The sequence below is a fragment of the Eublepharis macularius genome, chromosome 4 (assembly GCF_028583425.1).
Source record: "Eublepharis macularius isolate TG4126 chromosome 4, MPM_Emac_v1.0, whole genome shotgun sequence".
Classification (NCBI taxonomy): domain Eukaryota; kingdom Metazoa; phylum Chordata; class Lepidosauria; order Squamata; family Eublepharidae; genus Eublepharis; species Eublepharis macularius.
The window spans coordinates 187,036,676-187,061,954 of NC_072793.1; the positions used below are offsets into that span (position 1 = coordinate 187,036,676).

General features: G+C 60.8%; 2 protein-coding genes across 4 annotated transcripts; one reads left to right on the forward strand and one right to left on the reverse strand.

The window, feature by feature from the left end:
* Positions 1-392: 392 nt before the first annotated feature.
* On the forward strand, positions 393-16,369 carry RXRB (retinoid X receptor beta). 3 transcript variants are annotated; one of them, XM_054977563.1, is made up of 10 exons: positions 393-400; positions 5,531-5,736; positions 5,850-6,003; positions 6,282-6,461; positions 7,307-7,536; positions 7,880-8,009; positions 9,149-9,281; positions 9,987-10,078; positions 10,297-10,402; positions 14,922-16,369. In XM_054977563.1, the coding sequence occupies exons 2-10, from the start codon at positions 5,605-5,607 to the stop codon at positions 15,067-15,069; spliced, it is 1,305 nt and encodes a 434-aa protein (XP_054833538.1). In that variant the 5' UTR covers positions 393-400; positions 5,531-5,604; the 3' UTR covers positions 15,070-16,369. The 3 variants fall into 3 exon arrangements, with proteins under 3 accessions (XP_054833538.1, XP_054833536.1, XP_054833537.1); XM_054977561.1 differs by lacking the exon at positions 393-400 and adding an exon at positions 419-532; XM_054977562.1 differs by lacking the exon at positions 393-400 and adding an exon at positions 419-532 and having other exon boundaries at positions 7,307-7,473.
* Positions 16,370-20,809: 4,440 nt separating this feature from the next.
* Positions 20,810-22,657, reverse strand: LOC129328048 (basic proline-rich protein-like). Its single transcript, XM_054976784.1, has one exon. The coding sequence runs from the start codon at positions 22,655-22,657 to the stop codon at positions 20,810-20,812; it is 1,848 nt and encodes a 615-aa protein (XP_054832759.1).
* Between the last annotated feature and the right edge of the window lie 2,622 nt (positions 22,658-25,279).

Consider the following 25,279-nt stretch of genomic DNA (forward strand, 5'->3'; position numbering starts at 1 on the left):
CCCGCCATTTCCCTTGAGGGCAAAGTGAGGCCTAGTTGTTGTGAGGAGGCTTCGTCTGTATAAGGACTACCTCTAACTAACCCCCCCTCCTGCCTCTTTGTCAGGAGGGAGGACGGGGCTTTCCGGTCAGTCCTCGGCGCTGTGCAGGGCGGGTACGCGGGGCTCCTTCCCGGTGCATTGTGGGAGGCTGGTCCGCCCGCGCGCGGTGCATGCCGGGCGGCCCCCGCGCCCCGTCCGGCCTGCCCTGTCGCCGCGTCCCGCGCGCGGTGCCCGCTGGGAGTCTGGCCAAGGCCCGAGCCAGGCGCAGGAGGGCGCGGTGCATGGTGGGTAGCGGCGCTGGCGCAGCTTGGGGGGGGGGCGCGGGGGGGGCGCGGAGGCCCGGGCGCGGGCGCGGTGCATGGTGGGTAGGGCGGGGGGGGGCGCAGGCCGCCGTCGTCGCCGCTGCCGCCTCAGCGGGGCCTGGAGGGGCGCCCCCGCCCCGGCGCCGCCATGGGAGACTCGGGACGGGCCGCCGCCGCCGCCGCAGGACCCGGTAGCAGGAGGGGCGCGGGGCTGAGGGTGGGGGGAGACAGCCAGGCCAGGCCCCCTATCCGCCCCCCCCCCGAAACACAGCCTGCGAGAGCAAAAGGGGGGGTAGCAGGACTTTGCCCTCCCCCCCAACAGCGCGCAGGTGGGGAGAAGGGCGGGGGGGCACTCAGGAGGCCAACCTGCCCCCCCCCAACACACACAGCCCATGAGGGCAGAGAAGGGGGGCTGCAGCCCTTTGCCCCCCCCCAACAACACATATGGGGGAGTGAGGGGGCGTCCTCCTGGGGGGGGTCACAGCTCCACGGGGGGGGGGCGGAGAGGCTGCCTCTTGCCGAACTGGTCGGGGGGGCACTGGCTGCCTCCCCCCCCCCCAGGGCCAGGCGAGCCAAGAGGCAGGGGCTGCGGGTTGGGTTCTTCGGGGAGGCTTGGGAGGGTCACATGGCAGGCCCGGCCTTGCCCTGGCGATGCCCACTGCTAGCTCCGTCCCGGTGTTTTCGGGGCCGCCCGGCCAGACAACGGGCGTACAGGCTCCCATCAAGGGGGAGAGGGAGGGACTGAGGCTGTCCCGAGCACCCTTGGCCTGGAGGTGGAGCTTCTTCCCAGGCAGGAACCCAACAGGGGGAGCTTCCCTCCCCCATCTCTCCTTGCCTCCTAGCGTGGTGGCTGTTGGGAAGCTGTGCCAGGAAATGCACATATAGATAATCGCAATTTTGGGGCATGTGGGTGTGTTGAAATTTCCCCAGGTTTCTTTTAAATGTTCCCTTAGCAAGTGTCAGCATGGACTTCTCTTTCTCTTTAACCCCAAGTGCAAAGGAGACAAGTGAAAGAGACAAAGATATATTGTCCAAGGCTTTCACGGCCGGAGAACGATGGTTGTTGAGGGTTTTCCGGGCTGTATAGCCGTGGTCTTGGCATTGTAGTTCCTGACGTTTCGCCAGCAGCTGTGGCTGGCATCTTCAGAGGTGTAGCACCAAAAGACTGAGAGATCCCTGTCTTTTGGTGCTACACCTCTGAAGATGCCAGTCACAGCTGCTGGCGAAACATCAGGAACTACAATGCCAAGACCAGGGCTATACAGCCCGGAAAATCCACAACAACTAGAGACAAAGATGTCTGCTGTTGGCGTGGGTCCATTCAGCACATTATTGTTTGTTGTCTCTGACCAAGGCAGAGGGAGGTTTGTCCTGGCCCTGAAATCCCAGACCTTTTTTAATTGGGAGGAGGCAAGGACTGAACTGGGGCTTCGTGCATGCAAAGCAGAGGCTCCCTTGCTGTGCCAGAGCCCCTTCCCCAAGGAAGACAAGGCTTTGAAGCTAGGCACTCCTGTTCCAGAGCTCTGCTGTTGCTCCTTTGCATTAGGGGACATAACAGCTATAGGGGGAGGGCCTAAAATGTCATCTGCAAGGCGCCCCTTCCTCTTCTTGGTGTGCGTGTTTTCGTCCCACCGTGCACTTGATTTTGTATGCGGCTCCAAGCGCTTTTGGTCACTGCAGTTGTGGAATGATCTAGGTTCTGGGGAAGAAAAGGAGATCTCTGTCAACGTTGTCCTCTGGTTTGTCTTTGGAAATGAGGGTTTCTCTTAATGAGATGAGAACGTTTTGCTTGCTGTCAGTTTCGAGTTGGTATGCAGTGGTCAGGAAAAGGGAGGTTGGTGGCCTCTGACTTCGGAGGTTCCCTTTAATGACCGTGGCTAGTAGCTACTGATAGACCTCCTCTCCATGCATCTTTCTAATCCCCTTTTAAAGCGGCCTGTGCCTGTTTGCATCACTATATTGTCAGGCAGCACAGTCTTCCTTTTAATCACGCGTTGAGTAAAGAAGTATTTCCTTTTGTCTGTTCTGAATCTACTGCCCGTGAGCTTCATTGGATGCCCCTGAGTTCTAGTATATTGGAGGAGAGAGAGAAAAGGTTCGCTCTGCCCACCCACTCTACCCCATGCATCTTTTTATAAGCTTCTATCATGTTCTCCCTTTGTCTGTTCTTTTCTGAACTGGACAGGCCCAGACAGACCTCAGTCTGTCTTCATAGGAAAGGTGCTCCAACCTCTTAATCATTTTGGTTGCTCTTTTTTGTACTTTCCCCCCAGCTCTGCAATGCCCTTTTGGAGAAAAGGTGACCAGAACTGCACACAGTATTAAATATGAGGCGGCACTATAGATTTATACAGGACTTTATAATATTGGCACTTTTATTTTCAATCCTTATTAATTTCTGGTATGGAGAGTGCCTTTTTCATGACCTCTGCCATAGAGTCAGTATTTTGATATTTTTCTTGAGCCATCTACTACAACGCCAAGATCTTTTTCTGTCTCTTCCGGTTCAGATCCATCACCAGATATTTAAGATCTTAAGATATTTAAGATATTTCAGATTCTTTGTTAGATTGAGCTTCATTTGCCACGTTGTTGCCCATTCTCCCTATTTAGAGACACCCTCTGGGAACTCTTTGCCATCCGCCCTTATCCACACGCTTGTTCCCTTTCTCAGAGAACTCTACCGCAGGACTTTCCTTTGAAGTAGGCATGCTGAATTTTCAGCCAGCAGGATTTGTTCCTCTGGGTGCCTAATAACTCTCTCTCTTATTCCACTCTTTGTTAATTTGCCCAGGACAGGCATCAGGCTAAATGGCCTGTAATTTCCTGGTTCCCCTCTGGACCCTTTTTCAAAAATACGTATAATATTTGTTGCTCCCTGGTCTTCTGGTACAGGGGCTGATCTTAGCGACAAGGTATATAGACTCACATTTGAGTTTGCTGGAAACTCTCGAGTTTATGCCGTCGTGACCTGGAGACTTAACTGTTTTTCAGTTTCCCCAATAGGCCTAGAATGTCATCTCTCATTACTTCAATTTGACTCAGTTCTTCAGCCTCCCTTTCTGAAAATCGTGGCAGTAGTGTAGGTACATGCCCCACACTTTGCACGGTGAACACAGAAGCAAGAAATTCATTGCACTTCTTTGCCATCTCTCCATCTTCCTTTAGCAGTCATCTTGGTCATCTGAAGGCCCAAATGCTTCTCTGTCTGGTTTCCTGCCCTGGATATATTTAAAGAAATGCTTGTTCATTCTTTTGATGCTTTTAGCAGTCATTTCCTCAAACGCTTTTTTAGGCGTGCTTTCTAATCAGCCTGTCCCGCCTGGAAGGGTTGCTGTGAATGTAGAACGGGAAGTGGGATGCCTGGAGCCAGACATGATCAGAAACAGAGGGGTGTTCAAGGCTGGGGCTGGCCAGGCCTTTGTGCTCTTCTGCGTAGGCCTTGTATTTTACGACCCTTGCGTTGGTGCCTGTTTGGGGGGCTGAGCATCTCTACTCCAGGGTTTTGCTGTGCCAGGGCTCCTTCCTGCTTGGCCCCCAACACTGTAAAGCAAGGTTTTTTTAGTGCCAGTTTAGCACGCCTTAGTCTGCCTAGGAAGAGGTAGTCTAATCCCCTGGCTGTGGGCACCAGAGACTGGGGGCTTCAGAGGGGGCCTTGGCAGGTCCCGACTGCTTGGCTGAAACAGCGCTCAGAGCAAAGGGGGGCTTTTTCTGAGCTCCCCGTCCCCAGAGCCCTCTGATGGGGCAGGGCAGGAAGAGGAGTGCAAGTGCTCAGCCCCCCCACCCCCACTTCCAGCAGGGGGCCCCTCTAGGGGGGCCCTCTAGGCATATGACTCCGAGGGTCCTCCCCACACCGCAACCTTTGGGCCCATCGGTGGTCCTGGGGGACGTTTGTGCCCCTCCTTTGAGTTTTGCCACTGCTTGCTGCTGTTCCGCCCTCACCGGCTCAGGCTAGCAGCACGTGAGCCGAGCCCAGAAAAAAGGAGGAAGGAGCAGGGCCCCTGCTGTGAAGTGTCACGGGGGGGGGGGGGCCAAGCAGCCTCCAGAGGAGAGCGGAACGAGGAGCATGGACTGAAGTTGTCAAGCGTTACAGGGCAGATAGATCTCTGCCAGCGCTGTTAGCCTTTGGAAGTCACGGCCACAAGATGTTGGCTCTTGGGGACACTCGGGTGTTGCCTGGCTCTGCTGCTGAGGAGGCAAGCGGTTGGGAGATGGGAGGGGGCAGAGTCCACGGTGGGGGGGGGGAGGTCTGGCATGCTGAGGTTATTCAAGGATAAGCCGTGAATGAGAGAGAGGAGGCTCATTCCAAGGACGGAAGGTAGCTCCACCCAAATACTTCTCCGTCTCAGCCCAGTTTATGACTTTACTCGGAACGGATCCCACACAAAGGTGGTTAAGCAGACCCCCCCCCCCCACACACACATGATCCTGGCATCAAGTCTGCTTTTGGCGTTGAGGGGATATGATCTCCCCCCCCCTTATCCCTGGCAGGGGCAGGGGGAACAAATGCACACAGGCTCTTAGGCAGCCAGAGAAAGTATGCCCTGGTGAGTCCCTGGCCAGAGAGGGGGCGGGGGGGGGCCTGAGTGAGCCAGCCTGGGCCCTCCAGGAGCAGCAGTGAGCTTGCTGGGCTCCCTGGGCAGCTCTGCCTGGGTTGCCCCCCTTGTGGACTGGGCCCAGCCCCCCACCCACCCACTCCACTGCCCCCTTGCCTGGCCATGGGAGCCTTGGAGCCTTGCTGGATCTCTGTCTTTCCCTGCCCCGCGGCGGACCCCGGCTGTGTGTGCGGGGGGGGGGGGGAGGGGACACTTCCAGTCTGTCCCTCCAGCTTCTTGGCCCTGGGTGTTTCTTCCCCCACTGCTTCTCTCCGGGGCAGTTTAGGGTTCCGTCCAGGAAAAGGACCTCTGATGTTAACGTTTTTCAGTTGAACAATATCACAAGGAGGGGAGCTGGCAGCCGGACTCCTGGGTTCCTTTCCTGTCTCCTGGGGACGGAAGGGTAGTCAGGAAGCCAGCCAGTCATGTGATTCCTTGCGCTTTTGCAAAATATCCGGACAGGAAGCCAAGAGTGAGCAGAGTGGGCATTTCTGGGGAAATGCTGATGGGGCTGGAAAGGGAATCGAAGCTTGCACTTGGGGGATTCTGCTAGTCTGATTTTTCCCTTCTTTCCCCCCCCTCCCCTCCTTTCAGACTGCAGGAGTCCGGACAGTTCTTCTCTCAGCTCGTCCCCCCCGCCTGAGCCTTCAGCCCCGCTGCACCCTTCTATGATCGGCTCTGCCATGACCACCTCCCTTGGTGGACTGGGCTCCCCGTTCCCCGTCATCAGCTCTTCCATGGGCTCGCCCGGCCTCCCTGCCACTCCCTCCATCGGCTATGGGCCTGTCAGCAGCCCCCAGGTAAGCAGACCCCACCCGACTGTGTTTGTGGGGGAGGCCTCCGGAGCGGGATTCCCGGGTGCCACGTGCAGCGCCCCCCCCTTCACGGTTTCTCTCCTGCTCTCCCCACCCAGATTAACTCCACAGTGAACCTCTCGGGCCTCCATTCAGTCAGCAGTTCGGATGATGTGAAGCCCCCACTGGGAATGAGGGTGGTGTCTGGCCACACCCACGGCAGCATGATGCCCGGCAAGCGCCTCTGTGCCATCTGTGGCGACCGGTCGTCAGGTGCGCAGGCTCCAGGGGCGCTTGGAGCTTGGAGCCAGTGTGCCGGGGTTCTCGGGGGGGGGGGCGGCAAGCTTGGAGGTGGGGCTCTGGGTGGGGTGAGGGAGGCAGCTGCTTCTTGGGCTCACAGCAGGACGGGAGGGTGGGTGGGGGGCCGTGGGGAGCCCCCGGGCGCTAGGAGGACGGGGCTCAGCGGTGGCTACGGGCGGGTGGGAGGGGCTGCTGGGAACCGGTCTCAGTCCCTGCCTTCCTCCTCCCCCCGGCCGGCCTCCCCCCCTCAGGGAAGCACTACGGGGTGTACAGCTGCGAGGGTTGCAAAGGGTTCTTCAAGCGCACCATCCGGAAGGACCTGACCTACACCTGCCGCGACAACAAGGACTGCATTGTGGACAAGCGCCAGCGCAACCGCTGCCAGTACTGCCGTTACCAGAAATGCCTGGCCACCGGCATGAAGCGCGAAGGTAGCGGGTGGCGTGTGGGCGGGCGGGGCCAGCGGAGGGCCACCCAGCCTGGGGCTAGTTGGGGCGGGGGGGCGGGGGGGCCAGCCTGGCCATAGGGGGCAGCAGCATGTCAGGAGGAGGAGGTTGGGTTTGAAATCACACATGCTCCTCGCTGTGTTGAAAGTCTGGGAGAGTTAAACTGGCTGAGCAGAAGGTCCCCTGGTTTGTTCCCTGGCCGCATCTCTCCCCCCCCCCCCCGCTGCAAGCAAAGACCCCCCCCCTGCCAGGGCCCCCTGGAGAGCAGCTGTTGGCCCCTCCAGCCGTGCTGGGCTGTGTCACTTGAGAGGTCCCCCCCTCCCTCCCTTCCCAGGAAGCAGTGGCAGCGGTTGATCTCTGTGCTCGTCCTCTTCCGCCTCTTGCAGCAAGGTCCCCCGCTGCTGCTGCCCTCAGCCCTCTGAGTTCGGAGGGGAGCAGCAGCGGTGGGCATTGCCATGGTGCCCCCCTGCAAGGTGGCATGTGCAGCTCTCTGGTCTCCTGCCTTTGGGGGGGCAACTGCCACCCTTTGGCAAGAGAGGGACGCAAAGAGCTGCCCATGCAGCCTGGCATGGCGCTGGCTGTTCTCTCTCTCTCTCTCTCCGGGCTGTGTCCTTAGCCAGAGAGAGAGAGAGAGAGAGCGTGTGTGTCTGTTCAGTGTGCCACTGGGCTGTTGTCACGGGCCAGTGGCTGCCACCTGCCTCTCTCTGTCTCTCTCACGCCTCTTCCTCTCTCTGCTGCCCAGGATGGGTTGTGGGGCAGTGGGGCTGGGCTGCTGTTGTGTCTCTAATCCCCTTCTCTCTCCCCTGCCCCCCCCCTCCGTGCACCCCCAGCGGTGCAGGAAGAGCGCCAGCGTGGCAAGGACAAGGAAGGGGAGGGGGACTTGGCTGGGGGAGGTGCCAACGAGGACATGCCCGTGGAGAAGATCCTGGAAGCCGAACTGGCCGTGGAGCAGAAATCGGACCAAAGCGTCGACGGATCCGGCACGGGGGGCAGCTCGGTGAGTTGGGGTTGTGGTGCTGCGGGATCAGAACGCTCGCCCCGGACCTTTGGCGCAACCGAGGTAAATACCGAACGGGCTGGCGGGAAACGCTTTAGAAGGGGGAGGGGGCGTGATCAGCTTTGGTGCGAGGCTGGGGCGGGTGCGGGTGCGGGGGGGGGTCCTTTCGGCTGGCTTTGCTGGGGATGGGATCCCGCGGCCTCGCGTGGGGTCAAGGCGAAGAAACCCAGCCTGGCTGGCTGAGCGGCGCTCGTGGAGCCAAGTGGCTCGAGTGAGCCGGGCTGCAGGCTCGGCACGGGGAGGGCTGACGAGAGGAGTGGCGAGGCCCCGGGGCCGGAGGGCTAGTCCAGTTTCCGTCCCAATGCGTGGCACCCACCCGCCCCTCTTCCTCGCTTCCCTCCTGCAGCCGAATGACCCCGTGACGAACATCTGCCAGGCAGCCGACAAGCAGCTCTTCACGCTGGTGGAGTGGGCGAAGCGCATCCCCCACTTCTCAGAGCTGCCCCTCGATGACCAAGTCATCCTGCTGAGGGCGGGTGAGTGGCAGCGGGGCAGGCTGGGCCAGGAGTGCTAAGGGGGGGGGGGGGCGGCGGTGGGAGGTCTGCTCACTACAACTGCTGTCCTCAGGTGCTTCGAGGTGGGCTTTATGTTCTGGTCGGGGGGGGGGACGACCAGCTGGGGTTGCCGCCCGGTGCCCCGAAGAGCAGTGAGGTTGCTGTGTTGGATGCAGGACTGGATGCGGCCCTGGGGCTCGCTGGGCCAGTCCTCGTCTCTCCCGCTTTCTTACGTGTTGGGAGGGGGGGGCGGGGTCTGTCTGCAGGTACCACGTGAGGATAGAGCCAGGTGAGGAAGGAGCCAGATCCGAGGGAAGGCTGAGCCAAGGCAGGCTTGGGAGGGCAGGGCTAATCTCAAAAAGGTCACTTCAGAGGAACGGGGACTTCCCGGTTTAGAAAAGAGACGACCAAGAGGGGGCAGGACAGAGGTGGATACCGTTGTGCACTGGATGTAGAGGGAGTGGACAGAGAGAGCTTTTTCTCCCTCTCCCGAGATACTAGAACTCCAGGGCATCCAATGAAGCCGAAGGGAAGTAGCTTCAGAACAGACAAAAGGAGCGATTAAGATGCGGAATCGGCTGCCAGACGGGGTGTGGTGATGGCCACAGGCAGAGACGGCTTTGAAAGGGGATGAGACGGATTCGTGGAGGAGCCACCACAGGGGGACCCGCCATACTTGCGGGAATGGAACCACACCCGGAGGGGCAGGCCTCAGCCTCCATCCCCTGTTTGTTGGCCCTCCAGACCAACTGGTTGGCCCCTGTGTGACTGCAGCGAAGGGAACCCTGAAACCGTCCACAAAAAAAGTGTACAATACGAGAGGGGGAAGAACACACCCAGGCACCGGAAATAGATTATCTATTAGGAAACATTGCAAAGAATACAATTGTACAATGATTGCTACTGAGAAATGTAAATACACGAGATGACGCTGCAAGGTATCCTTGTAAACGAGGGTCACCAGCTGTGCCCAAATAATAAGGTGTCAAGGGGATCAAAAGGCTGGATGCCCAACGAAGAGCCTGTAGCTGAAAGCCTGAAAAGCCCCGTGGTGAAGGGGCACTGCTGTGGGTCGCCCCCTGCCCTCCCTTCCGTTCATTGGCTGCTCTCTTTCTCATCAGGCTGGAACGAGCTGCTGATTGCCTCCTTTTCCCACCGCTCGATCTCGGTGAAGGATGGGATTTTGCTGGCCACAGGGCTCCACGTGCATCGCAACAGCGCCCACAGTGCGGGCGTCGGCGCCATCTTTGACAGGTGCCAGAGCAGGGAGAAGTCGGAGATGAAGCGGTGGGCGGGGGGTGAGAGGAGGGCAAAGGCGGCTTTCTGCTGTGAGGTTAGCAGGGGAGTCCAGTTGCGGAGCCCTAAGCAGGGGCCTCCCTGGCTGCCAGGCCCTCCCGTCTCCATTCCCCCTGGTCTGCCAGGAGGCAAGCACACCCCAAGCCCTTTGCAGACTCTTATGAAGAGTCCCAGGAGCTGTGGACTCCCCTGAGTGAGTCAGGCTGCTTCCGTCCCAGAGGGGAGCTGGGCTCGCGTGAGAAGAGTACCAGAATACTACAGGATATCTAAGAGTGGGGAAGAGAGAGATGAAGTGGTGTGGGGCTGCCAGAAACCCTCGCCTCTCTCTGCCCCACTGCATCTGCTTCTGAGTGCTTGCCGGGCTTTGTTTGCAGCCTGCATTTCCAGAAGAGCAGAAAGAGCCGCCACGGTCTGGCACCCAGCCCCGTGTCCGTTGCTGTCTGGGTGCTTGCATGGGTTGGGTGCAAGTCCTGTGCCTGTTCCTTGGAAGGTGAAGGGTTGGCTCCTGGGGGGGGGGGCGGGGAGTCAGAGGAAGAGTGCCAGAGCAAAGTGATAAGGGGGGGGTTGCCCACCCCCCTCCCCTGGATACACATGAATGGCCGGGAGTCCTTCCGTGCTGGCACGAGCTGGCTACTCACGGGCCACTCTGGGTCTTCCTTCCAGGGTGTTGACAGAGTTGGTGTCAAAGATGCGAGACATGCGGATGGACAAGACAGAGCTGGGCTGCCTCCGCGCCATCATCCTCTTCAACCCAGGTGCGGGGGAGTGTTGTCCCATCTCTCCCCCACCCCCCTGTGTTCTTCTGCAGCCCTTGGTCTCCTTCGGGGGGGGGGTTGGTTTCTTTCCTGGGGAGGACTGTGTTGCGATTGGTGCTGTGTCTGCTGCCCCCTGGGGGGGGTGGAGGGAGGACACTCCCTTTTGCCTTCCCTTGTCACCTCTCCAGCTTACCTGTCCTGACTCTGCTCCTTCCCAGATGCCAAAGGGCTCTCGAACCCAGGCGAGGTGGAACTGCTGCGGGAGAAGGTGTACGCCTCGCTTGAATCCTACTGCAAGCAGAAGTATCCGGAGCAGCAGGGCAGGTATGGATCCCTCCCAAAGCAGGGAAGGGGGAGGGAAGGAGGCCGCTGTTGGGAGGAAGAGTTAAATCTACAGGTCAGGAGGGGGTTGGGGCTCCCTGGCAGAGCACAGCGCTTTGCCCAGGGAAGTTCCCTTAAGAAGGATCTTGGGGGCCAGAATCGGAGCACTGCTGGCTGTTGGAGAAGAGAGAGGGTGCGGAACTAGCCGGAAAACGGTTCTAACTTTAATATAAGTTTGACTTCCATGTCACGTCACCCTTTGAAAGGGGAACCTACCCTTCCCTCCCATCCCCACACCTAAATAGGCTAGAGGTTCTGGAAAGCACTCTGTGGCCAGAGTGGCTCCATCACAGGAGAACAGCGGCCCTCGCGCTGCATGGCGGAAGCGTGGGTAGAAAAGGAGAGGAGAAACCGGAACAGAAGTAGCGTGGCCTCAGCTGCCCAAAATACAAGTTGAAAGGGAGAATGTATCTTGAGATGCGCTCACAAATGTTTTGGTTGGCCCGTGGTTACAAGATCAGTGGTACAGCAGGTAGCAATGGTAGACCTGACAGTATAATACAGGGCGAGGCCTTGGGAGGGGGCCCTGCCCTCTGCATTTTCCTCAGACTTTTGCTGTGAAACTTGCAGCTTGATGTATTTATTAAAATAATTGCATCCTGCAGGGCCTCGTGGTTCCAGGCAGGCAGCCTCCGTATATCCAGAAACCCTCCCTCTGTAAAGACCTCAGCGTATCAAACTGTGGGAGGCAACTGCATCTCTGTGGAGATCTAGTTTCTGGCGGGGAGCCGTGTTTGTCTGTAATAGAAGAGCAAGATTTGAGTCCAGTAGGGGCTTAAAAACCAGCTAGGTTTCTGCGGCATGAGCTTTTGAGAGCCAGAACTCCCTCCATCACATCTAAATCTAAAATCTGGATCCGGGATGTCAAACACGTTGCATGGCGTGTATGTCACCCTCTGCCGTTGCAACCCAATCTGACCGGATCCATTGTGAAGCAGAACAGAATATGATTTGTTTGGCCTCTGATCAATACGGATATGTTTCTTTGACCAAAAAAAGCTAGTCAAAGGAATAATCCTCCACTGCAGAAGGCGTCAGCTCAGCCACAGAAATGTATCTCCGTTTTAAAATCTGCCTTTCGTGCTGAGACTGGAGTGAACCCTGCTCTCGTGGTTAACCACCAAAGAAACCTCCTCTCGGGAGGTAACTGGAGCGAGCTGCTGTCTAGGTATAAAAAGCTGAAGGGAGGGCACCGGCCGTTTCTTTATATATACGCAATCCTAGCTCATGCTCAAAAACTGTAAACCAAGAAAAAATGTGAACAGAGTTTGCACCTGCTACTGTCCCCTTAATGTTACCTTTTCCAAGTGTTATTACAAGATGTGGGGCTCCGAAGAGAGCAGCCGGGAACGGCCGCGGCAAACGGCATTAATCCGTTTGTTCAGTGCCCAAGGGCCCCAGCTCCAAGGAGCCTCCTCTTGTGAAAGTGTTTGTCCCACGGTGTTTACTCTGATGAACGGAGTAGCCAGTACTCCCTCTTAATTACTCTCCTCTCTGTCTATAACTCTGGTGCCATGTGAGGCGGTCGTAAACAGGGCCAGTGTTTGTATGATCCTACTGGGTGGTTACATGTTGTCTAACGTCAGTCCTAGAATTGCTTGTGCTCTGTTTCAGCATTTCTTCAACTCTGTATTGGGTTCTTGCTAATGCCATGTCTTTGCAAACTTGAATTTATTTACCCCGTGGCATTGTTTATGGAAATGTTCCTGATATTGACTGTACCAGTCTCACACTGTGAGATCCGCCTTGAGTCTCAGTGAGAAAGGCGGACTAAAAAGGAAATAAAACAAATAGGACAACCGATGCTCTCCTGTGGACCGAAGGAGACACATTGGGGTGGAAGGAGGTCTCTCTCAAGGTGCTGGCCGGGCCGACCCTCTGCGGGGTGCTGGCTCTCGGTCCAGGTTTTAGGGGGCACCTTCTGGGCGAGCCTCGTTGAAGGAGTCCCCAAGAGAAGGAATGCACTGTGCTTCCAGGGCTCTGGTGAGATGCGGAGTTACTTTCCAGCCAGGTCCAGAGTTCATTCTGATTAGACAAGGCGGTTCCTTGCGTTATCGCCCCATTGACGGTAGCCCTGACCGCGTCGCCCTGTTGTAACAGATGACAGTTGTAACTGAAAACACAGGGAGGTTTTGTGTGCTTAACATCATTGCTGATACTCTCCTTTTAAGGTCTTTTGGCTGTCTGGGTGATTTGTTCTGTTTTGGATGAAAATGAGAGAGAGAGCCGGTCCCTGGGGCACTGAAATGATAGAACCGCCCCAGTTACCTTTTGCATGAATGAGCCAGTGTGTGTGATTTGCCTGTGGTGGGGGCTTTCTTTTCTCGAGGGGGGTGGCCTGCCTATGCAGAGGGTCTCTCCGCCAGCCAGGGTTTCCAACCTGATTTGCTCCAAGCAAGGTGGGTCGTATTGGGCCTTGAAGTAATGCCCAACATGGACAAATGACATTCATAATGGCCTGTGTATTCACTAAGCTTGCATACTGTTTTTCTGAAAGTATTTTTTCAAAGTGGTCTACTTCAATTTTAAAATAACAGCATAGAAAGCGTTAAAAATAAAAAAACAAGATACGCACACACAAAACATGCCAGCAGACAGAAAACCCCAGAAAAATAGGGGAAGGACCCCCATGCTGTCCTTACAGGCAATTCAGGTAGTCAGGTGGCTGGATGTAACTGAGCTGAAGGGATGGGGGAAGGAGGGCAGTGCCCCATCCACGTATGCACAGCGGGGCACTCTCCCCTGAAGACACTCATAGGCTACACACACACACACATCCCTGGCAGAGGCAGGTTGGAGTAAGTGCTTTGGGGGAATGCCTGCAGAATGCTGATGGCTGGCCAGGGTGGCGGAATAATAACATTCAATTTATATACCGCCCTTCAGGACAACTTAACGCCCACTTAGAGCTGTTTACAAAATGTGTTGTTATTATCCCCACAACAAAACACCCTGTGAGGTGGGTGGGGCTGAGAGAGCTCTGAGACAGCTGTGGCTGACCCAAGGTCACCCAGCAGGCTTCAGCTGGAGGAGCCGCTCTTAACCAGTACACCAGACTGGCTCTCAAACAAAATCTGGAGTGAGTACAGTGCCTTTTCCTACAGCTTATGGGAGTAGGTTGGGGAGGGGGGGCAGTAAACAGATTTTGTGTTGTATCCGGTGAAAGGCCAAATGGAGGGAATGGGCAGGGATGTCAGCCAACTAAGCAGCCACTGCATACCCACTCTGAACGATGTGCACAGCTTCTTGTCTTTGGGGGGCAGTCGCTGCCCCCAGCCCCATTCCAGTTCCAGACAAATACATATACATGGCGGCAGTCGCAAGTGTTTCAGGACACCCACACTTTGGGCCCAGGCTAGTAGAAATCTCACAAACTGTAAAGGAAGGCAGCTGCTGGTCACAGCGTGCCCTGCTGGCATTTGGAGTTATTTTCGACAAGCACGAAGAACCATGTCAGGTCCTTCAGGTCCCCATTTGGGGAGGAGAGAGGCAGTGTAGAAAGCAAATAACACAAATCTGGACTGTTTGGTGCTTTCCTGTGTGTGTTCTCTTTTAGGGACACATTTTACATACGCTTTCCGTTGGGTGTGGTGCAAAAGAGCATCCGAGTGACAGAATCTGCTGTGCTCCGTCCCTGGTTTTTTGTTAGTTAGCTTTTAGGAGGAATACATGGCGGTACTTGGGAACGTTGTTCGTAGGTGACAGTGTCTTAGACAGTGTTTTTAAAAAGGCAAAGCTGTTCAGTGAGCCCTCTATGCATTCCGCAAAGAAAAAAGCCAGCCCGGTAGAATCCCGCCCCCCCCCCCCCCGCTTTACAGGTGAAAGGGAGAGGTGCTTGCAGTTACCCAAAAGCCGGGAGCCTTGGCGAGGTTGGGAAGGGAGCCTGTTTTTAAGCTGTTCGTGTATTGTTTGGGCGGAAACGTTCAACGGGACCATCAGCAGCACGTTTGGACTGCGAGTTAAACAGAGACAGTGAAAATGCTCCGCTCCTTTGGTTGTGCTTGGCCAGGCACTTTATAGAATATTAACGTTTAGACAACGAGCATCTTTCGCGTCTTCCGCCACATCCACAGGAAGGATCGTTGGCTAATGTCGTAGGCGAAAGCCTTCCTACGGCGTGGTTTGAGTGAGGAATGCCTTGTCTGAAGAAAGCATTTTATTCAATTCCCCAAAAGTCCTGGCAGGTCCAATTTTTTCTGATTGGGGGGGGGGGGGCTTCCTGTCGCTCTGCACAGCCTTGGCCGCGCTTTATGAAACAGGCCACCCAGGACAGAGCGATCCTCGTTGGGCGGTGGCCGTGGGACTGAGCCACGGACCACACCCGGCCTGTCTCCTCAGGCCATAGGCCTCTTAGGTCTTGGCCACCGAAGGTGCCCCCAGCCCATGGCAAGTGAAGCAGACCCTCCCCACGGCCCCACCTCCTGCTGCATCTCTCTCTCTCTCTCTCTGTGCCCCTGAGCAGGTTTGCCAAGCTGCTCCTGCGTCTTCCCGCACTGAGGTCCATCGGCCTGAAGTGCCTGGAGCACCTCTTCTTCTTCAAGCTCATCGGGGACACGCCCATCGACACGTTCCTCATGGAGATGTTGGAGGCCCCCCACCAGCTGTCTTGACCCCCTCCTCCAAGAATCATCGGCGGGGCTGGGGGCTCTGCAGGAACACGCCCTGTCCTGGACTGGCACCACCAAGATCTACCCCCCTCCTCGATGCTGCAGCCCCCTCCCTGCCTTGTGTCCCCCACTCTGCCAGACCCAGGAGGCCGCCTTCTGAAGGGGGGGTGGGGGGTCCTTCTTGGACAGCTGGACTTTTGGTGGGGGACAGGCATCTTGGCTGGTGCGGAACACTGCAAGGGGCATCTTGGCTGGCCTCCCTTCAGCCTGGCGCACTCCAAGCTTTAGGCTTTGTTAGGAGGAAGCCGCCGCCGCCCCCCCCCCCTGTGGGTGGGGGAAGGCTGTCTGCTCACACTCCCTTCGGACATGCTCACAAATCAGGTGTAAAGGTACGATGTTTCAGGGAGCAGGGGGGGGACACAAGTGTGGGGGGTCCCTTTGTGCTTTGGGAGGAGGAGGAGGAGGAAGGGGGACCCCACGGCATGTTTTAGGAACGCTCCCTCTTTAGCCACAGCTATGAATAGTTGGATTGCGTTTTCCTGGCGCAGGAGTGGGGGGGGGAGTCTGGGTTTTAAGCCAATTGCCTGTTACTTCAGAATGGAGGTGGGGGGGAATCTCCTTTCTGCTCCTCCTCATGGGCTTTTAAGAATGGTTTTAAGGTATTGGGATGCGGCTGGAGGGGGAGGAGTCAACGGTTCTAGGGTGGTTTCTTAGGTGTGTCGTCCCCCCCCCCCAATTCTAATCCCTGCTCCCTGCCCTGCCTCCAGTTTAGCACTTTGAACGCGGCTTGTTCCTCAACTATGCAAGTAGGTTTGGGGATGTAGGATATTTTGAGTCTGTTGTCTGTGTGGGTGTGAGAACGCTCCAGGCCCAAAGAGGAGGGCTCAGTCTCTGAACATTGGGGAGCAGGGGTGTGCGAGGGGCTTGAATTAACATGGGGGTTCTGTTGGAGTTTATGGGGGAGGCATTGTGTCCCCCCTTCCCCCCCTTCCCCCCCCCCCAAGGTGGCTGAATAGCAGACCCCTCTCCACTGACACTTAGCCTTCCTACTCAAGGCTCCCCGATTGGGGGTGGCAGCAGGGTGGGTTAAAAAGGGGGAGAAGGGAACAGGCTCCCCCCCCGAGGAAGGGGGTCCCCTCCATGCTATCTCTTGCTCCCCGTCTCTCTTCAGCATGCCCCTCTGCTTTCACTGCTTCTCTCCCCGCCTGTTAATTGGACTTCTGTTTATCTCTTCCGCCCCTCCCCCCATTGCTTTTGGATTATGTGTTTTAATAAAAGCTGCTCTTTCCAGAGGCCCCCCTTCCTTCCCCCTTGTGGCGTCTGCTTTCTCAGTGTGTGGGGGAGGGGAGCTCTTGTGGCAACTTAGCAGACTTGTGCAATAATCAATTTTCTTTAAAAAAAACCTTTTTTTTCACACTGCGCAACAGAGTCTGTCCCCTCTGCTTAGGAATATTGCCTCTGGGCAGTTTGTAGCTGAAGTTCTGCACTGGGCCAGTGACTCTGAGCATATGCAGAGGGCTGGCTGGGAATTGCAGGAGGCCTTGGCTAGCTTTTCCAGCAGCACCTTGAAGCCTTAACTGGATTTATTCCAGTTTATTTAATCAGGTGCATTACGGCAGTGCATTAAAGGCGGCAGATGAGGTGGGAGGTGATGTTACAGAGAGTCTGGCTGAAAGCCAGTAACCAGCCCCCTCGGATTGATGGGACAGGCCGAGCAGGATTAAAATAAAATCAGATCTCATTTTAAAAAAAAAACCCAGGCCAGAGACCAGGGGGGCTTCTCTGATGGACAATCTATAAAGCCCCTACAGGTTGGATCCTCTTGTAGGAGAAGAGCAACCTCTAGATGGGAAATGGCCCGTCCTGCCTGATTTCAGGGCCTTTTGGGTTTCTAGTTGGGTCTTGACCGCGTGAATTCCACTGGAGGGTGAGCCCTGAATGTAGGCCTGGGAATGGTAGTGGCAGAGTGAATATTGTTACTGATTTATTTGTGTTGTTTATAGTCTGCTGATTGGGGACAGGGTTGGCATCTAAGGTGTTTGAGGTTAAGGGGCGGCCAGCCCATGGAGGGGGGGGGGCAGTCCTTCCAGCACCAGGGAGGGGGAGCTGAGCCCCACTGCCAAGTACCCTTCGGCTGCCCCAGCTTTTCTTCTTGCGCCTCCCTCTGTGTGCCAGTAGAGGGTGGCATTGGCCTATAGCCGGGAAGGAGGGCAGCAAGTCTTGTAGCCCCCCCCCTTCCTCCCATACTGTGTGGGGGGGGCGGTGTTACCCAGTGCTGGTTCTCATGGCAACTCCTCCCCGGGAGTGGCATGCATCTCTCCCCCACCCCCAATTAAGGAGGCAGGAAGTGCAAAGTCTCTTGTGCGGTGCTTTAGGCTGCCTTCTGGATTAGCCATCGCTCATATACCAGCCGAGTGGTTCCAACGATCCCACAGCCGAAGTCCCGCAGCCTCTGAGCCGTACAGAAAGCTTAGCCGCTGCGGAGCCCTCCTGACGTCACCCTTTACAGTCACATGAACGGGCGGAGGAGGCTCTCCCCCCGCCCCCGCCGCATCGGGCATTTCGAGTGGGCCGCCTCCCTCCTTCCCCCGCTGCGTAAATCAGTAGCCCGCCCCCCCCATGGCTTTCTGCAAAGGGGGGGATTCGGCTGTCCCTCGTGCCCCCCCCTCCCCACGCCTGACCGCCGGCCCTGAATGCGCCCCAGGCTCCAACGGGCCGGTGTTTGCGCAGGCGGTCTCCCGGCCTGGCGCCCCCATCCCACCATCCACGGGGCTTTGTCCCCCCCCCCCGCAAAAGAGACCTTCCTGCCGCAGAGCAGCTCTCCCTGCGCCCCCCGCCGCTGCCAGCGCAGCGCTCGGTTGGCCCGGCCGGAGGCCGAAGGCGCAGCCACCGGCAAGCGGACGGGGCGGATGGCTGGGGGGGGGCGGCCTCGTTGCTGGGCCGCCGGGAGGCGCAGCCAAGCGGACAGTCCGGCAGGCACGCCCCGGCCCAAGACCCTCCCGCCTGGCTGCCGTTACGGTTGCCAACTCCCGTTTAAGAAAACGAGATTTGGGGGTGGAGCCTGGGGCGGGGCTCGTTGGATATGTTGCCATAGGGCCCCCTGCGAACGTGCAGTTTTCTTCAGGGGAAATGATCGCTCTCGTCTGGAGATGTTCTAATTCCGGGAGCCCTCCAGGGCCCACCTGGAGGCTGGCAATTCTGACTGCCTTCCTGGGAGAGGGACCGACTGGGAGCGCTAAGCCTGGGTCTCGGAGCACGTGCAAAGAGCCTGACTCAGCCCCACGGGCGCCGACAGCGCCTGTCAAATGGGGCTGCCCCCAGGCAGAGCTGCCAAAGGAAGTCCGAGGGGCGCGGTGGTAAGGGACACCCCTGGCGGATCTGGCCCCGGAGGGCCGGCCTCGCAGCCGTTCCCCCAGCAGGGCGCGTCAGCAACGCCGGCTGTGATGCTCCGGGCCCCGGGCGTCTGGAGGCTGACTGCCTCTGAGCAGGGAGGCTCCATTTAGGCGGCTTGGCTGGCCGCCCCTCAGGGCGTCCCTCGTTGGCCGCCCGCCTCATCGTCCATTCTGCTTTGCTTGCGCCCGGAACCAACGTCGAAGGAAGAGCCGGGCTTCGGGGGTCCCCAAGTAGCCCCCCCTCAGTTCCTGGGGCAGGCGCCAGGTACCTCCCCGCCTTTGCCCAAGAGCGTCTCTCCGCAGGAGAGTGATTCCTTGTGGTTAGAGTGTCAGATTAGGACTAGGGGTCCTGGTTCACTCCGCCCCCCCCCCTCCGCGGCTGCCCTGAAAGTTGTTGTGTGTCTCCGGCTGCTCCTTCCTCTTCGCCTGGCCTACCTCGCAGGGTTGCAGGGTCCCTACACGTGTCTGGAGCGCTGACTCTGCAAAGCTCAGCCGCTGAACATCTTGTTGGTCTCTAAGGTGTCACTGGGCCCAAATCCAGGGCTGCCGGGAGGGTAAAATCCAAAGGAAGAACCCTCCCCGCGCTGCCTCCAGCTGGGGGGGGGACGAGCTCTAGGCCAGGGGGCGCCTGCCTTGCGAACTGAAGCCCCCCCCATCCCCGGCAACTCCAAGGGAGTAGCAGCTGCAGAAAGCCCCCTCCCCTCGGGGCAGAGCCTGCCTGGGTTCCCTATCTGGGGTGTGTCCGTATGTTTTCTGGGGGGGGGGGGGAGTGTTGCTTCCCTTCCCTGCTCCGACAGGGGCTGCAGCGGTGGGCGGGGCTGTCTCCCGGCTGGTTTGCCTGTGGGAGGCTTTTTGACAGGAGGGGGCTGAAAGCTGGCGCGGACTGTCGGACCCCCCCGTGCCAGAGGGGGTGTGTGTCTCCTGTTTTGCACGCGCAGCCGCGGATTTGGCCCTTGGCGAGGAGAGGCAGGCGATGGGAGACCCCCACAGAGAGAGAGAGAGAGCCTGGGGGGCCCTGAGCAGCCCCCCCCCCCGCCGGCCAGAGCCGCCCCGTCACGCTCCAAGCCGCCTGGCCCGCTCCCCGCTCCAGGGCGTGCGCGCAACTGCCCGGACGCCTGCGGAGAGGTAATGGAGGCTTGAGCTGGGGCTGGGCCGGATCCGGGGCGGCCAGGCTGCAATTAGGCCGGGCAGGACAGGGCTGTGGGCCAGCAGCGGCGCTGGGCGGGCCGGCTTCTCCGGGCCCGGGCGGAGGGGGGTGGAGGCCCGGGAGGGCGCGCCGAGGCTCCCGCAGCCCTGCAGCGCAGGTGGCTTCTGGTCGCCGCGCTCTCCCGACCCCCTGGGTGCCCACCCTCCAGGCGCCTCCTCCGGCGCGCTGGGCTGAGCAATAGCGACCCGGGCCGGGAAGCTCCGCCCGCCCGCCCGCCCGCCCGGACTGCTGCGAAGGCCTTTCTGTGGCGGTGCCGAAGGGGTCGGGGGCGAATGAGCCCCCTGCTGGCTCGACCCGCACTCCTGCCGGGAGCTCAGCAGGTGGCCCCTGGGGAGGCCCCGCCTCTCCGCCCGGCCGCGTCGTGGGGATAAGAAGAGCCGCGACGGTGTTCGCGGCTCTGAGCATCGTCATTACTTGGGCAGTTCTAAGCCCCAGAGGCTGAGTGCCGCCAAAGGCGCCGCCAGCGCCGCTTCCTCTGAGGGAGGGAAGAAGGAAAGCCCCCGGAGGGGCACCTCGGGGCATGTGCAGAGTGCCTCCCGCCAGCCTCCCCCGCGGAGAGAAGCCAGAGCTGCCTGGAGCCTCTGCAGCGCGGCTTTGGGCCGCTGCGCGCCGCGGAAGGAGCCCTCTAGAGGCCGCCTGCGCTCCTGGGCCGAACGTGTGAATGGCGGCGACCCGGGAGGGGCCTGCAGGGCAGGCGCGTTGGAAAGGCAGGCAGGGGTGGGCGGCTCTCCTCGGTTCCTGCGGCGCGACTGCCGAAGGGGGCGGACGGGGCTCCGGACGGGCCCCGCGGGGAACCCAGAAGCCGCCCGGCCTCGCAGCTCCTCCTCGCAGGGACAGGAAGCCGGCGGGCTGAGCACGGGCGCCTAACCACGCGCCAGCCCCGCTGCCAACCCGGGCCCTGGCACGGCCTCCCTGCGGCCAAGGCCAGGCAGCGAGGGCCGAGCTGGCCGAGGGGCCCGAGTTGGCCCGGGGGCTGGGGGCCGAGGCGCCCCGGGGGGGGGGGGCTGAGAAGGGGCTGCGCATTCCAGGGCAGAGTGGCGGGGCAATGAGCGGTGCGCCCCGGGGCATGTGCAGAGTGCCTTCCCGGAACACAAGAAAACCTCGATGCCGCGCACAAGCACGCACACACACCCCCCCGGGGCTGTCAGGGGAGGCGGTTGGCGCCCGGCTGGTTCAAGGAGACGCCACGGAAGTCGCTCCGTTTGCGCTCGAGCGGAGGAAGGCGCGCCTTGCCCCTGGCTCGCCCGCCTTGCGCCTGAGCAGGCCCGCGGGGGCCCCGTCGGCGCCCACTCGGGCCCGTCCAGGCAAATCCGCTCGCCCCTCCTGAAGACCCTCTTTGGGGACATTTGGCCCGAGGAAGGCCGCTGGTGGGTTGCGCGCCTCGCCGCCTCCAGGCCTCCTCGCAGGGCCGGGCCGGGCGGGCCGGGCCATTGCTCGGGCCCGAGAGCACCTTGGGGGCCAGCGCGAGTTTCTGGCCCGGAGCTCCCTCGGTCAGGCCCGTTTTAGGCTCTCCACTCCCTTTTTCTTCGCCGAGGTTCCCACGCCCCGTAGCGATCTCTGGCGCGGCCTCAGGGGGAACGCCGCGCCCGGCTCCGGATCGCGAAGCACCGCGGAGGGGGGGGGCACAGCCCTCCTGCAATTGCGCCGGGGGGGGGAGGCAGTGGGCGGCGCTTCTCCTCCCTTCAGGGCCTCCTCGATGTGCACGTGCGGATGGGGTAACCCGAGGTCCTCGCCTGGCACGCTCCAGAGGCCACATGCGCATCCCTCTCCCCGGGGGTGGCCGGGCCCTGCCAAGCAAGCGGCAGAGATTGTCTGGGGGGCTGTTGGGGGGGTCCAGCAGGGGGAAGGACTCGATCGCGAGCTGCAAAGACATCCCACCCCCGGCCCCTCCCGCTTTCGGCCCCCCGGGCTCCGTCTTTGCGCTCCGCGTACCAGAAGAGGGGGGTGGAGCGGCAGTGTGTTGGGGGGGGCGGGCGTGCCAGTCTGCGCTCCCGAAGGTGGCATGTGGCACGGCTGGGGGGGGGGGGGCTTTTCCTGGCCAGGGTCTGGCGCCTCCGGAGCAGGGAGGGATTCCCCCCCCCCGCGCAGCCCTCCACCTGCCAGGAGCGCCTGGCCGCGCCACCCCCTCCCGGGGCCGGGCCGGGGCGTGACGGGGCGGGGGGAGCCCCGGGCCGGCTGGGGCTGGGGCTGGGGCTGGGGCTGGGGCTGGGGCTGTGGCGGGCTGGAGCCGGGCCGGGGCCGGGCCGGAGCGCACGAGCGGCCGCCCCTTTGGCCAAGGCCAGCCCCGCGCAGGCCAGCCAGGCGGCAGAGCGAGCGAGCCGGCGGGCAGCGCGGACGGGCCGGGCGCTTCTTGGGCTTCGGGCGCCGCTGACGCCCCTTCCGCGACCGAGCGACCGAGCGACGCCCCCGCCGCGCCATGGAGGCGGCCGGGCTGCTGGTGCTGCTGCTCGCCTGCCTGGGCGCCGGAGCAGGTGAGCGGGGCCGCCGTCGGGGCTGCGGCCGGTGCCTTGCGCGGGACCTGCCTGGGCGAAGCGGGCGTCGAAGGGCTCGGAGCGGGACCCCAGCCGGGCGGCGGAGGCGAAGGGGGAGGCGCAGGCTTTGCCGGCGGCGTCGAGGGGCTGCCGAGAGGCGCCCCCCAGGCGAGGAGGATCCCAGAGCCGTCCCCCGGCCAACGGATCTGCCCGGGCTCCCCCCCCCCCCGGAGGTGCGCCGGGAGCCTTCTTGGCAAGCCTGGCGGGGCGGCGGTGGCGGCGGAGAGGCAGGAGATGGTGGCGGCGCTCCGGCTGGTGCTCCGGGGCTGCGCCTGGATCTCGGCGGCGCTGCGATCCTTGCCCGGGCCCCCGCCCTGGCTGTCACTCACCTGCGCTCCCCCCGAGCTCTGCAGGGCGCCTGATGTCCAGCAGGGGGCGGGAGCGGGTCCGAGACGGGCAGCGCCACGTGGTGATGTGGCTGCGCAGCTCCCACGGGACGGTGGCACCGGGGGGGGGGGCATTCCTCGAGGGAGGGGGCCGGGCCGGCGGCGGGAGGACCCCATCCTTCCCGGCAAGGGTTAACCGTGGCGGCGCTTGGCATGAAAGGAGGGGAGGGAGAGCACGGGGGGAGGCGAGGGGGGTCGGGGGGCTGCAGGGGCCGCGGCCGGGCTGGGGGATCCCTCCTCGAGGCGCCTGGCGCCCGCGCGGGTCTCCCTGCATCTGGGGCGGCGGGGCGGGGCACGACCCCTCCTGTTGCGCTGGGGGGGGTCCGCAAAGAGCCTTTCCCCGCGAAGGGGGCGCTCCTGCTGGGGGGGGTCCTGGGGGGTCCCAGTGCCGAGCGCGGCGCCTGGAGCGGCGCCCGAGGGGCCGCGGGGGCTTCTCCTGCCTGCGGTTTTCCCCGCGCCCGGCTTGGCTTTCCCTCCCCGCGGCTCGGCGCTGCCCAGACAGGGCGGCCTTTGTGCGGGGGAAACAGTGGGCGAGTGTGCGCGGCGCTGCCCGCCCGGGCGGAGTCTGTTTGCCTTTGGGCGGCGGCTCCTTGGCGGCCTCTCCGGCCCCCTCGCAGGCACCGGGGGGGAGGGGGAGCCCCCCCCACGAAGGGGTCCCCTCCCCAGAAGGCAGCCCCCCCTCTCCCTCCCATCGGGGCACCAGGAAAGGGTCAGAGGCGGCAGGCAGGTAGGCAGGCAGGCGCCCCCCCCCCCCGTGCACCTTGGCCCAGGAAGGGAGGAGTCCTGATGTGGGGACGCAGCACCGGCCGGATTTCTGCCTTCCCGGAGGCCCCGAGGCTCTGCGGCTCCCCCTCCCCTCCATTTCAGGGCTGCCGCGCCAAGTCTCCCACCCCGGCGTGATCTGGCGCCGATTCTTTAAGCCCCCCCCCCCAATTTGGGGCACCATTTCCCTGCTTTTGCCAGAGAAGCGGACCCGCCGGGACAGCCACGAGAAGACCCCTCCTCTCTTCCGCCCGGGGGCTCCTCAGGTGTGCAGGAACCAGGGAGAAGCCCCGGGGGGGGGGTCTGGCCTGGCCTCGGAGGGGGGCGGGAGGAAGCATCCGGCGTTGCCAAATGCCCGCCGCGGCCGCCATTCCTGGGGCCCCGGGTTGCACACCTGGGTCCAGTCCCTCTATGCACAGCATTCCCTGACCGGCAGCCTGCCTGCCTGCCTGCCTTCCACGTTTGCACTCGAGCAGGCGGAGGGTGCTGGTAAAAACTGCAGGTGCCTGCCTTGGCATGGGTGTGTATGTGAAGAAGGGCTCCCGGAAACACAAGCGCGCTTTCGCAGTAGTTGGGTTGGTTTACTCTTAACACAAGCAGGCGGAACTCCTTGCCACGGTGAAGCTGGATGGCCCAGTATGTATGTATTTATTTATTTATATCTTGCCTTTTCTCTCCAACGGGGACCCAAAGCAACTTACTTCGTTTTCCTCTCCTCCATTTTTATCCTCACAACAACAACCCTGTAAGGTAGGGTAGGCTGAGCAGGTGTGTCTGGCCCAAGGTCACCCAGCAACCTTCCATGGCAGAGCGAAGATTCGAACCCGGAGCTCCCAGACCCTAGTCCGACTTTCTAACCACTGCACCAGGCTGGATCTCTGATAGTGCCCCTTGAGGCCACGTGTCCTGGCCTGCTCCTGGGGTACAACTGCTGCCCCCCACCCCGAGACCCCCAGTGCTTTCCCTGTTCCTTCCTTCCTTCCTTCCTTCCCAGGACATGGAGGTGAAGCGCCCGCAGGAAAGGCCAAAGGGGAGCCGCAGGAAACAACGGTGACCAGGCCCAGCCCTCCCAGGGGCCTGCTTATGAAGAAGCCGTGTGCCCTTTGGCATGACGGCATAAGCGGCCTGTGCGAGGTGTGCCATCATGCCTGGCGGGAAAGGCTTTCCAAGGCGCTGGCATACACGCACGGTCCACCAGGCCAGGCAGCCCTAAGTGCACTTCCCTAAGCCGAAGCAGTCTACCTCCGTGTACTGGATGCAGAAGACGGATGTCGAGGGATCCACTGCCAATTCCCTGGGCGGGGGCAACATGGGGCAGGATTCTTCTTTTTGACTCGTGGTGGGAAATGCTCTCAAGTCATAGCTGGCTTACGGCGACCCCTGCTGGGTTTTTCCTGGCAAGAGGCTGACAGAGGCGGCTTGCCGTTGCCTGCCCCTGTGACCCTGGACTTCTTTGGAGGTCTCCCACCCAAGTACTAAGCAGGACTGACCCTGCTGGGCTTCCGAGATCCGACAAGGTGAGGGTTACCTGGGCTGGCCACATCAGGGCTCTTTTCCCCTGTTGGATTCCTGCCTGTTGGACAACTTTTAAAGGGATGCCAGAAATAAGAGGCTCCAGTCTGGCCAACGTTAGGACTAGCAGGGGGAGGGGTCACGGCAGCCTCCCTCCCCGCTTCTGGCAGGACTCTTGGCTGGGCAGTCCAAGGCCCCGGGCCCCCAAGATGGGGCCGAGCTCTGGGGAAACCCCCAGCCCTCATTCCCAATATGGGGCAGTGGTTGGAAATAGAGCAAAAAGGACGTGGGTTCAAATCCTGCACCCTCTGCCGTGAAGCTCACTGGCTGCCCTTGAGCCAATTATCCCTCTTAGCCTCATCTGCCACTCACGTGTGTGTGTGTGTGTGTGTTGGAGGGGGTCATAACGGGGAGTTTTGCGTG